Below are 11,381 nucleotides of genomic sequence, written 5' to 3'. Positions count from 1 at the left end.
CTTTAACACATAGGTTGCATCACAGGTTGCCGTTGTTTTATTTCGGATTTTATTTTGAGAACTATAAAACATCGGGTCTTGTTGGTTCCATTCATGTGAAGGTTTGCGTCCACTCATGTCCACACAGTTGTCTAACAAATGCCTAAGTCTATTTGTAGGCTCCTCCAACTGCTAGCATAATTTCTTGCTACTCTGGATTGGGACTTGTATGTCTGAAAGTGTCAACCGGGGTCAAAGATTTGGAACCCAAGGAGACTTTCCTGCTAATCACTCGGAGTGTAAGGTGTAGGAACAAAGACCTTTAGATTCTCTGATTTTCATCCATCGTCTTGCTGTTCTGTGTGAAAATTGGCCTTCTGTGTTGGTAAATTATCTTGGCAGCCAAAACTGTCAGTTGTTCCTGGCAGTACTTGAGTGTGAACTTGTTAATTCATGTTTCCTCCAACTGCTCCCTCAGGCCAGCGCTGTGAATGAGAACCTGCCATCGGACTCGACCCCAACCAACCAAAAACGGTTTTATGTAATACAGGGTGACCCCTGCAAAGTTTCTCAAACTGTAATCCGGGAATTTCTTCTTAAAACACAAAATTACAGTCAAAACATGAAATGCTTACAAATTAATTTGATGTAAAACCCACAGATGCTACAGATTCTCCATGCATTCAATTCACTCGCCTAACTGTTTAATTTATACCAATAAACTAATTTCAGCCTTCCTATATCCGTCTGTGTTGATGTTTTGCATTTTATTCTGAAAAGATTTGGGTAACTATTAACATAATGTCCCTGATTTATGTAACTGTTCCTGAGAGTCTGTCTCTGTGGGGCAGCTGCAGGGCTTCGGGCCTTTTTGGATCTGCATTGGAGGGTTGCGTATGTGTGTTTGGGGAGACGGGAGGCTGGTGCTGGGGTATTGAGTGACAGTCTAAATTGGGATACTGGACCAGTGCCACAAAGGTAAACGAGCTGCAGAGCTAACTGGTCTGAATGGGCAGTGCATATCACATGTCTGTCAGTATGACCTTTAAGCTTTTATTAAGAGGGCGTGGCTGTTAAAGCACGCAATGCAGAGTGAAAATTAGAGTTTTAAATACATGGCTTGTTTTTGTTATTTCACAATTTTAGAGAAACATTTTGCATTTGATCTTAAATATGCTTTTTATTTTAAAAAGTTTCTCACTTTTTTTGAATGCCGTGATGCTTTTCTGGGCAAGTTTCTTAACATGCTCACCAAACAATGTTGACAAAGCTGGACGACAAGGTGTCCCCAACTCCATGAAGCTCTTTTTTTGTGCCAAGGTGGTTTTGGACACTTGACTGGTTCAAGTTTCAAACTAACAGCTGGCTCTAAGCACATGAGGTGCAGCTGACCCCTAACTGGGCATACCCTCTAATGCTGCCCCATTGTTAGTTGTTATGGTAATCTACATTCATTCATAGGAGACTGGTGCTCACCCCGCCAGCCTCATGCAGTGACACAGAAGGAGACTAATTTGGAAAGTCGTCTGTGGATGGTCAGGATACAGCTGTGAAACTGGAGACTAGCGTGAAGTTAGAGCAAAGAAGCTAAAGAAAGGAGTGACTGTGTGAATCCCTGCACTCCTGAACACAACACACAATTTCATGCAACAAACTTATGAATGAGGCAAAAAATATAAATGATACCTTCGTGTTATGGTTGTATGTCCTTTCCTGCACATTAACTGTATCTAAACATGCACTAGATATCTTCTATCATTAGGTTTTTACCATGCTTAGAATGAGCCAAGAAATTAGTTTTGCTATATAAAGTAGGATATCATCAGCATAGCATGTCACTTTAAAACCACTTTAAATGGTTTTGTTTACGTGGGAAGTAAAAAAAAAATCAGTTTCAGCTTTTTAATCATCAGTTGCATAATTTGGTTGCACAATATTTACTTAATTAAGCCAACAAGTTGTGATAAATTCAACAAAAACATTGAAGTTTTTGATGTCTTAAAATCCAAATATTGAGCCTGTAGGGATTTCAGTCATGTTGATAAAGTCTATAATATGATTAGACAGTTGGAGTATGATGGAGCATTCACAACCATTAGTTGGTTTCAGATGACTGAAAACATAAAGAAAGTTTATTATTCAGATGTGACAGACTTAGCTATTTGCCCTCAGTAATATGTTGGAAGGAGTCAAGCTAAGATGTTCTAACCACTGGTGGGCACGGCTAACTAAAAGGTTAGTCACACTAAACATAAACAGTTCTGCTAACACTAAACATAGCATTTAGCATAGGCTAATGCTAAAGACTCCCTGTATGTTTTCAGTTTCTTGGTTGTTGAGTATCAACAGGAAGACTCCTAAAACAATTTAGAGTAAATAACGCCACTGTTTGTTTAAGTCAGTTTTATATTTTTACCTCATTCGTTCATTTCTGGTCAGAACTAAGAATAAAAGTCTATTTTTAGTGGAGCCAAAGTCTGACTTTCAAACATTAAAACACCAATGATGAAGCATGACAGCGGGATTTCCAAAAAAATTCGAACTTTTTTCTTCAAACTTTAAGAAAACAATTGTTAAAACTCATAAAAAGGCTTTAAATCTTTGACATTTCTGCCAATGTTGAGTAGATGTAAACTGAATCTACCAAATATTTTGAACTTGAGCATGCCATCACTATGCGTCACAACACGACATTTCATTCAAAGAACAGAGCCACGTAGCAGTCATACATGAACTGAAATCTAATCTGTTCTTGCTATCAGGATGATGTAATCAAAGTTATTTTAACTTCTTAAAACAAAGACGGAGCTCCAGTAACAAACACTCCAAGCACAGTAAACTCTCCACATGTCCAAACTGTTGGATCTTCAGTTAATATCAAAGTAAAATTTTGATTCTTGGTTTAAAACACTGTGAAGAAAAACATTAGTTTATGTTCATAAAATAAAAATAACAGCAAAAGACACTTAAACTGAAGGCATTTTGCATGAATCTGATGTGATTGTGTTCCCTTTGCTGATATCCAAGCAGCAACCAGGAGGCAGAGGGTGGAAGGTTGGACCAGGCGCTCGCAGCTGTTGCCTCGCCCCTGTTCTCCAGCTCTGTGTGACGTTTGTTCTTGCCTTTTAGGAACCCATCCATGCCCAGAAAAGCTGCATCAACCAATGGAACGAGGGGACCCCAGACCCAGCCATCCAATAGTCACAGAGATCTGGGTATAAAGGCTTTAGTCCGTCACCTGTCAGAGCTGGGCAACCCCTACATTGGGCGAACAGGATCTGATCCCGGGATTTGTTACTTCTTTCTTTTCTCCTAAGCAGGTAATAAAGTAGCAAACTGATATTTTTAGATGAAAATTAAGAAGGTGTCGAGGATTTCAGCAATCATTTGGTCAAAACAAATTCCTTGCTTCCTCCTAATCTAGACAATACAAATGGAAATAAACTATATTTACTTAACTTCTAAAAGCTTTTCTTTTGAGACACTTGAGTCATTTTTGCATAATAAGTCGACTGTGCAACAGGAGTGTCATGCAAACAGTTGTGGCTGTCCATCAGCTGCTGCTGACGCCTGCAGAACAACTCTAGGGTTCATCTCTGAATAGTTTAGGGAGCTCGATTTAGCCGTTGGAAGGTATGGAGGCATCTGTGTGGCATGCATGCTTTGACCTTTTGGCGTTCCGGGTCTCATGAGTCTGATGGACTTCCACAAGCTGACCTTACAGAAACTGGCAGCTCAGACTATTAACTGATTGATTCTGCAGCTGCAACTTCACAAGGTGCAGCTTTACATTTAAAAATCAAGGTGCAATGCTTGAAAGTCAACAGAGCACTGCAAAAACACAAAATATTACCAAGTAATTTTGGTCTAGTCTCTAGAACAAATACCTGCATACACTTGAGGTGAGACAAAACTAACTTACAAGAACCTTTTCAACAAAAGATAGAAGTTTGTTTTAAGTAATTAATTCTTAATATTGATGAACAAATTCCACTTCCATTGGCAGATTGTTTTACTTATAATATGGGGAAAATGTGTTGTAATAGGTGTAGCAGGATATCTGCACTAGAAACTAGACCAAAATTACTTGGTAATATTTTGTGTTTTTGCAGAGGATAGGTTAAATTTGGAAAATAGGTGTTAAAAAATGATCGGTTTGATTGTTGGTTTTATTTAAAGTGCAAAGGTTTGGTGCATTTTGAAGCCAAAAGATGAGCCAAATGCCCCCAGAGTGAGTCTCAACTGGTTGGAGCTGAAACGAATCGTCGTGGTTCTATTTATAACCTGGACAGGTGGTGAGACATGCAGGCAGTAAATGTCTCTGTCTCACTCCAGGACTCACGGAAAAGCATCCACATTGTTTCCTTGACAGACTATATTTAAAATCTGACAATTTTATGTTGATATTTGAAGACTTTTCTTCAACCGTTCCTTCTAATCACCAGAGTAACCAAAGCCTGCACTTCCCTGCACATGAGATTCTTAGAAATTAACACCTCCTCTCCACTTCCTCAGACAAAGTAAGAATGGCAGCCATGAAGAACTGCCACAACGACTACAAGATGAAGTTCTCCGTGGATGAGGAGTTCCCCGATCTCTCTCAGCACAACAACCACATGGCCAAGGTACACCGTCATATTTAGCCTCTTGGATGAGCCTTTAAACAAAACTAGCTTCCAACCGAGGAAACGGAGTAAGTGAGGTATTTTGTGTCATCTATTGCAGGTACTTAACAAGGACATCTATTCCAAGCTGAGGGGCAAATCCACCCCCAGTGGCTTCACTGTGGATGACGTCATCCAGACTGGTGTTGACAACCCAGGTAAGGACTCAGTCGTCTGCAAAAAAACAATCACAACAGCAGATTTCCTGTCCAAGACTTAGATTAACTGAAGCAAACATCTGAATATTCGTCTTTAGCTTCGAGATGGTTCCAGGAGGTTTATCTAATTCTTCTGTATCGTTTCTGTAAGGTCACCCCTTCATCATGACCGTGGGCTGCGTCGCCGGAGACGAGGAGTCCTATGAGGTCTTCAAGGAGCTGCTTGACCCCATCATCTCCGACCGTCATGGCGGATACAAGCCCACCGACAAGCACAAGACTGACCTGAACTTCGAGAACCTGAAGGTAAGGACTTGGCTTTAGCCATTCTGGGTTCAGGGCCAAACACCGTCACACTCATGGGGCCCTCCATTCAAATATGACGTCATTTTTTCAACCCTTAATTTATCTTACCATAGTCAGTCTTGATTTTATTTGGTTTACAATGGATCTTTTTTAGTTATTTGTCTAATTTATGATAACATCATGTTCTCATCATCTGTAAGTATAAAAGTTACAAATTTGGCTACAAAAAGGTGCTGCCACCTAGTGGATGTTTCGTTCCTGAATTCAAAGTATCATTATTTTTACCTCACACTGGTCCAGTTCAGCATATTGTTCAGAATAAAGACACAATTTTACATTCAAATATTAAAAATGCTCCATTATGCTTTAGCTAAGCTTCTGTATTTATCTACAACCTGTACATAAATAAATGTGAAATGTATTTCTTTAGCTTACCAAAATATTAAACTCTGCACATGATTACTACATTAACATGAGTATAATAAATGATGATAAATTGGGATTAAATGGCAGGGATGAGGAAAAATGTTGTAGGTACAAAATACTGTAAGAAAAGTATGACATGTCAAATTTTTTAGTTACGCTTTTAAAGTTTTGCGAAACGCTCAATGCAGTTTTCACTTTTGAAATGTTAGCACATTTTCATTAAGTATTTATTAAGTTATCTTGGCCTAAACCATTTTAAATTACATATTTAGCACAAATTTAAGAGCAAAAAGAGTAATACATTATCTCAAGAGGCCTCTAGTCTTCCCTATTTATGGTTCTTTTTGCACCAATTACTTTATTACTGCAATGGCAAACAATTCAACTGATAAGGTATGTTTAGGAGACCCTCTCAGTAGTTGTTTTGCTGAAGTCACTTCAGCAAAATTATGTAATTTTGTCCATCTTTTAGTAAACTTTGAACTTTTCAGAATGCTAAAAAATGATGACAATTGAAGCAAAACAAAGAAAAAATGGCCTCCCCTCTTTGCACCATCAGGGTGGCGACGACCTGGACCCCAACTACGTGCTGTCCAGCCGTGTGCGTACCGGCCGCAGCATCAAGGGCTTCACCCTGCCCCCCCACAACAGCCGTGGAGAGCGCAGAGGCATCGAGAAGCTGAGCATCGAGGGTGAGCTTCAAACTGACTCACATCCCCACCGTTTCCTTCTCTCCTTGAATATTCTGTCCCCCTCCAGCCCTGTCCTCCCTGGACGGCGAGTTCAAGGGAAAGTACTACCCTCTGAACGGCATGACCGACGCCGAGCAGGAGCAGCTGATCGCTGATCACTTCCTGTTTGACAAGCCAGTGTCCCCCCTGCTGACCTGCGCCGGCATGGCCCGCGACTGGCCTGACGCCAGGGGCATCTGGTGAGCAGAGCTGCAAATAACGATTATTTATCAATTATTCTAACGATTAACGATAGAAATATTGGTACATTCTGCAGTTATTTTGTACAGTTTTGCCTTCATTACAGTTCTGAATGTTTTATTCTTTCAGCAAATCATCTTTTGTTGAGTCTGTATGCTCCACTTAATGATTAAACGATTACTAAATATGCTGACGATTATTACAATAATCAATTAATCATGATTAATCATTACAGAATTTGAACCAGGAGAAGCCAGAACTGCCACTTGAGAAGTTCTGGGTTGAACGTATTTACAGACAAATGGTTGTTTTTGTATCTTAAATGCAAAATGAACGTATTTTGCACAGTTTTGGCTCAACTATTGCATTAAATGTGTTGTTCTTTCAGTAAATGGACTTTTGTTTAGTCTGTATGCTAACATTAGTTGACAATTATTTCAATAACTGATTAATCGTTTCAGCCCCACTGGTCTGATACATCCGTACAGTAGCCAAACATCCTCTTTGTTCACCAAATAAGACATTTCTGTTGCATCTTCTTGATTCACTTGGACTGAATCACCTTATCAGAGTTGAAGCTCCAACTACTTTGTGCTGCACCTTGATTTGAATAATATTTTCATCCATCAGGCACAACGACAACAAGACTTTCCTGGTCTGGGTGAACGAGGAGGACCACCTGCGCGTCATCTCCATGCAGAAGGGAGGCAACATGAAGGAGGTCTTCAAACGTTTCTGCGTTGGCCTGCAGAAGGTGAAACTCATAAACCTCAGAGCTGCTGAAAAGCAGACACATTACAGATCCAACTGACTTCTTAAAATACGGCAGATTTGCTGCAGCAGTCAGACTTCTATTGTACTGATGAAGTGAAAGTCCTTAAAGTGGTTTTCATCTAGGCTTTCTGGAGTTTTAATTGGACTTTGGACATTTTTTAATACATATATTTGATATTTATGTAGATATAAATGCATTTATTGACAACAGAAAAACATTTCCCCTGGTAAACAATGTATCTAATATAAAAAATATAAAAAAGTTACACCTAGACCAGAAACTGCCAGCCGAATAACCTCCACAGATTGCTAATCCCGAATTAGCTGCCTTACAGTCCCAGACTGTTTTACAAAATATCTCTGCAGAGGGAGAAATTACACATCAGGCTGCATGAAAAATACAAAAAAAGTCTTGTTATATTTACAGGAATTACAGCATATATATGTGGAGAGGCACAAACACTTGTCCCTCCTTTTCTCAAATGGAGGATTTATTATTTGGTATCAAATCATAAACATCTGAATATCAGAACATTTCACACAGCATTACTTTAACATTAAAGCAATTCAGCTTGAATGTAAACAATCTGCTTTTTCTGTCATTTATAAAATAATGAACATAATATATGGAAGAAGTCCAACAGACCAACTATAATTAAAGTTAAATATTTAGTTAGGGAGCTAAAGAAATAATTATTTAATTTCAAATATTTATTCTTAAATATTTAATTTAAAAATAAATATTTAGCTTTCAAACTATACATTAGTTCAGTACTAAATGTCATTTTCAGACTAAATATTTAGTTTGATAACTAAGCATTTAATTCACCAAATTACATATTTAGTTTGGAACTCTGACATTTATAAATATATGAATAAAATGGTGAAAATATGACTGAGAAATGAACAGCCACATTTTTTCAGGCTAAATAAACCAAATTATTGATGTCAAGTTTTTACTGTGTAACTTTACAAACGGCACCACGTGTTGTCAGGCACTGGACCGATGGAAAGCAGCCGGAAAATACTGAAAACTCCTAAAACTGTTAACCAACACCACTTAAAATGGACGCTGTGCTTGGAGGCAAAGTGAACATATTTTATGGATTAATAGAAATTAAACAAGCTGTATATATTTCGGTAGTAATCAAGCCTTACTCCGGTGTCTCTTCATGTTGGTCAGATTGAGGAGATCTTCAAGAAGCACAACCACGGCTTCATGTGGAACGAGCATCTGGGCTACATCCTGACCTGCCCCTCCAACCTGGGCACCGGCCTGCGCGGCGGCGTGCACGTCAAGCTGCCCAAGCTCAGCACGCACCCCAAGTTCGAGGAGATCCTGACCAGGCTGCGTCTGCAGAAACGCGGCACAGGTACGTACGGGAACCGCTTCCTTTACTCTGCGGGGCGGAAGAACAGGTGTTACACCCAGAGGCGGGTAGTAAGGAGTAGCTATTTTGGATGGGAAAAAAAAGTACTTTTATTAGCATCTCTACTTTGCTGTGCTTTTTACTTTTACTTGAGTAATTTTATTATGACGTATTTCTGCTCGTGGGTACTCTGCCCACCTCTGGTGACGTCATATTCTATGACCGCTGTATATTCTGGCCGTAGGAGGCGCTGTTGTGCTTTTTCTATACACTTTGGCACATTTTAGAGTCGAAGAAGAGTATTTTACTCCAAAAACCGTAGGGAGGAAAACAAATGCAGCACAAAAATAAAGAAAAATACACGGACTCCAGTTGTCTTACTGTAATGCCCATAACTATTTTAACTTTGATTGTCTCTTAATTTTGTGTCTTTTTATGTACTTAATGTATCATTAATTGTCCATTGGGCTTTTAAACCTGAAGTTGAACAAATAATAAAAAGTGACTTCTGACCACTAATATGTCTGTTGTGGAAATACAGATGGTCCCAGAATATATTCATATATTGTAGCCATATATAGTAAAATACTAAATATTTAAGCTAAGCTGCTTCTGCCGATTGTCTTCTTCCTCTTCAAAACAAAAAGTTACTTCTGACAACTACGATTCCCTGTCAACATGTTTTATTAACTTTATATTCTAACACAGTATTTAAAAGTAGTTCAACCTCACCATCTATCCACACAAAAACTTCCTGGTGCCATGTTTAATTTAGGAATTAAACATGAAGGATTGTGATCGGCTGACGTAGACTTTCGCTTTGCGCTACACTGCCCCCTATGGGCTTGGCATGTTTAAAGCAACGCTCAGTGCTGTAATTCAGCAGCTTGAACACTTACCAATCAGGTGTGGAAAATATTGTTTTATATGTACACACCTTATTGTTTTCACCCAGAAATTTCACGTATGTGCACAAGACTGGAGGACAGAAAGACGATTGTTTTACTTACCAACAGAAACATTCTGATAATCAAACCTGGAGATTTAGGTATTATTAATTCAGTGCAGTGTACTACAGCAAATGGGGAAATAACACAGAAAAACCATTTAATATTCTTATTGTCTTGCTCTCTGTGTCAGCTACGCTACACACAGACCCGTTGCCACAGCAACTGACAACAACACCACTAATGTACCAGGATTCAACACCAAAACACAAGAATTGAACATTCAGTCTGTTACAGTTTTATGTTTTTGGGCTTGATGTGTATTTTGCAGTCGTTAATAAGTGATGGCTGTGGTAAATTAGCCGTCACTGCTATTAGCTAAGCTAACACAGCGGTGGTTGATTAGCTAATGTAAACACCTGATCTACTGATGATCTATCACAAATGGTGGGTGGGTCGCCTTTTTTAAAAAAAAAAAAAAAAAATTAACTGAAGCACTGGATTCTGCAGCACATCTACATGTTAAGATGGTCAAAGTCAAGCTAGCATAGCTACTTCCCTCTTCTTTGCAGTGTTTTGGATTAAAACTGTGTCCTGACCTTATGTAGTTGTCCTAGTGTTGACAATTAGTAGCACATATTTAAGATTCAGAGCGTTAACAACTTGAGAGCTAAAACCAATGCTAGTAATTGTTGATGAGTTTTTGCTCTCCAGCATGTGGTTAAAAGGACTCGGCGATGTTTGGACTAGGCCTCATTCTTCCGTTTGCTCCGCCAGGCGGTGTGGACACAGCCTCAGTGGGCGGCGTGTTCGACATCTCCAACGCCGACCGTCTGGGCTCCTCCGAGGTGGAGCAGGTGCAGCTGGTGGTCGACGGCGTGAAGCTCATGGTGGAGATGGAGAAGAAGCTGGAGAAGGGCGAGTCCATCGACGGCATGATCCCCGCTCAGAAGTAAAGCGGACAGACAAGGAATTTGATGAAATGACTGTCTGTGGTTTTTTTTTTTCTATTTTCTAAAGAAAAAAAATGAACATGTAGCCTCGTTGTAAAGTTATTTTACTGGTTTCGGCCAAATGGCTACTTCCTGCTGATGGCTTCCTTCCATCCAAAGACACTCCACTTTTCCTTCTGCTCCTTTCTTTCTTACTTCTGTTTACTTTTTCTGCCTTTTCTCCCTATTCATCTAATTTCTTCTGATATCTTCCCATCGCCTTCGTAACATCCTGGGATCAACCTATGCATAGTCTGGTCGTGGCTATGTGTGTAAAAAGTTTTTTTTTTGGTTGTAAAATGTAACTGGAGAATTAAACAAAGCCCCATGTAACAATCAATTCATCCTGTTTTTGTTTTTCTTCATAGAAACCAAAGGTACAGTTGAAATCTGTGTATACCTGCTGTAAGAACAGACATCACCTTTTCTCAACCCATTGTCTGACGAAAGTAACTAAAATTCTCCTGTTTTTAGGTCAAGGCGCTTTAGCATTACGTTCTGCTAAATACCATGTTGGTGTAGCACTTTAGTTCAACTTCCATTAAATACCATGTTGGTAAAATGCTTTAGCTTTAGCTCCTGCTAAATACTGTGCCGGTATAGTGCCTTAGCATTACCTTCCACAAAATAGTGCATTGGTGTAGAACTTTAGCTTCCACTAAATATTGTGTTGGTATAGCGCGTTAGCATTAGTTTCCATGAAATATCTTGTTGGCAAAGGGCTTTCAAGTTAGCTTCCACTACATACCATGTTGGGATAGCGCATTAGCTCCTGCTAAATACCGTGTTAGCATAGTATTTTAGCATTAGCTTCCACTAAATGCCATTTTGGT

The 11,381-nt window shown here is 39.3% G+C and overlaps 1 protein-coding gene across 1 annotated transcript; it reads left to right on the top strand.

The window, feature by feature from the left end:
- Positions 1-3,190: 3,190 nt before the first annotated feature.
- On the top strand, positions 3,191-10,888 carry ckmb (creatine kinase, muscle b). Its single transcript, XM_015033446.1, has 9 exons — positions 3,191-3,299; positions 4,495-4,604; positions 4,705-4,801; positions 4,953-5,107; positions 6,093-6,225; positions 6,293-6,464; positions 7,096-7,219; positions 8,423-8,612; positions 10,334-10,888. Exons 2-9 carry the CDS (start codon positions 4,506-4,508, stop codon positions 10,510-10,512), a joined length of 1,149 nt encoding a protein of 382 aa, XP_014888932.1. The 5' UTR covers positions 3,191-3,299; positions 4,495-4,505; the 3' UTR covers positions 10,513-10,888.
- The last annotated feature ends 493 nt before the right edge of the window (positions 10,889-11,381 follow it).

The sequence above is a fragment of the Poecilia latipinna genome, unplaced genomic scaffold (genome assembly GCF_001443285.1).
Source record: "Poecilia latipinna isolate Pla-1442-1.1 unplaced genomic scaffold, P_latipinna-1.0 Scaffold15, whole genome shotgun sequence".
NCBI lineage: Eukaryota > Metazoa > Chordata > Actinopteri > Cyprinodontiformes > Poeciliidae > Poecilia > Poecilia latipinna.
The sequence above is the reverse complement of the archived record's forward strand: the minus strand, read 5'-3'. Positions and strand labels throughout refer to the sequence as shown.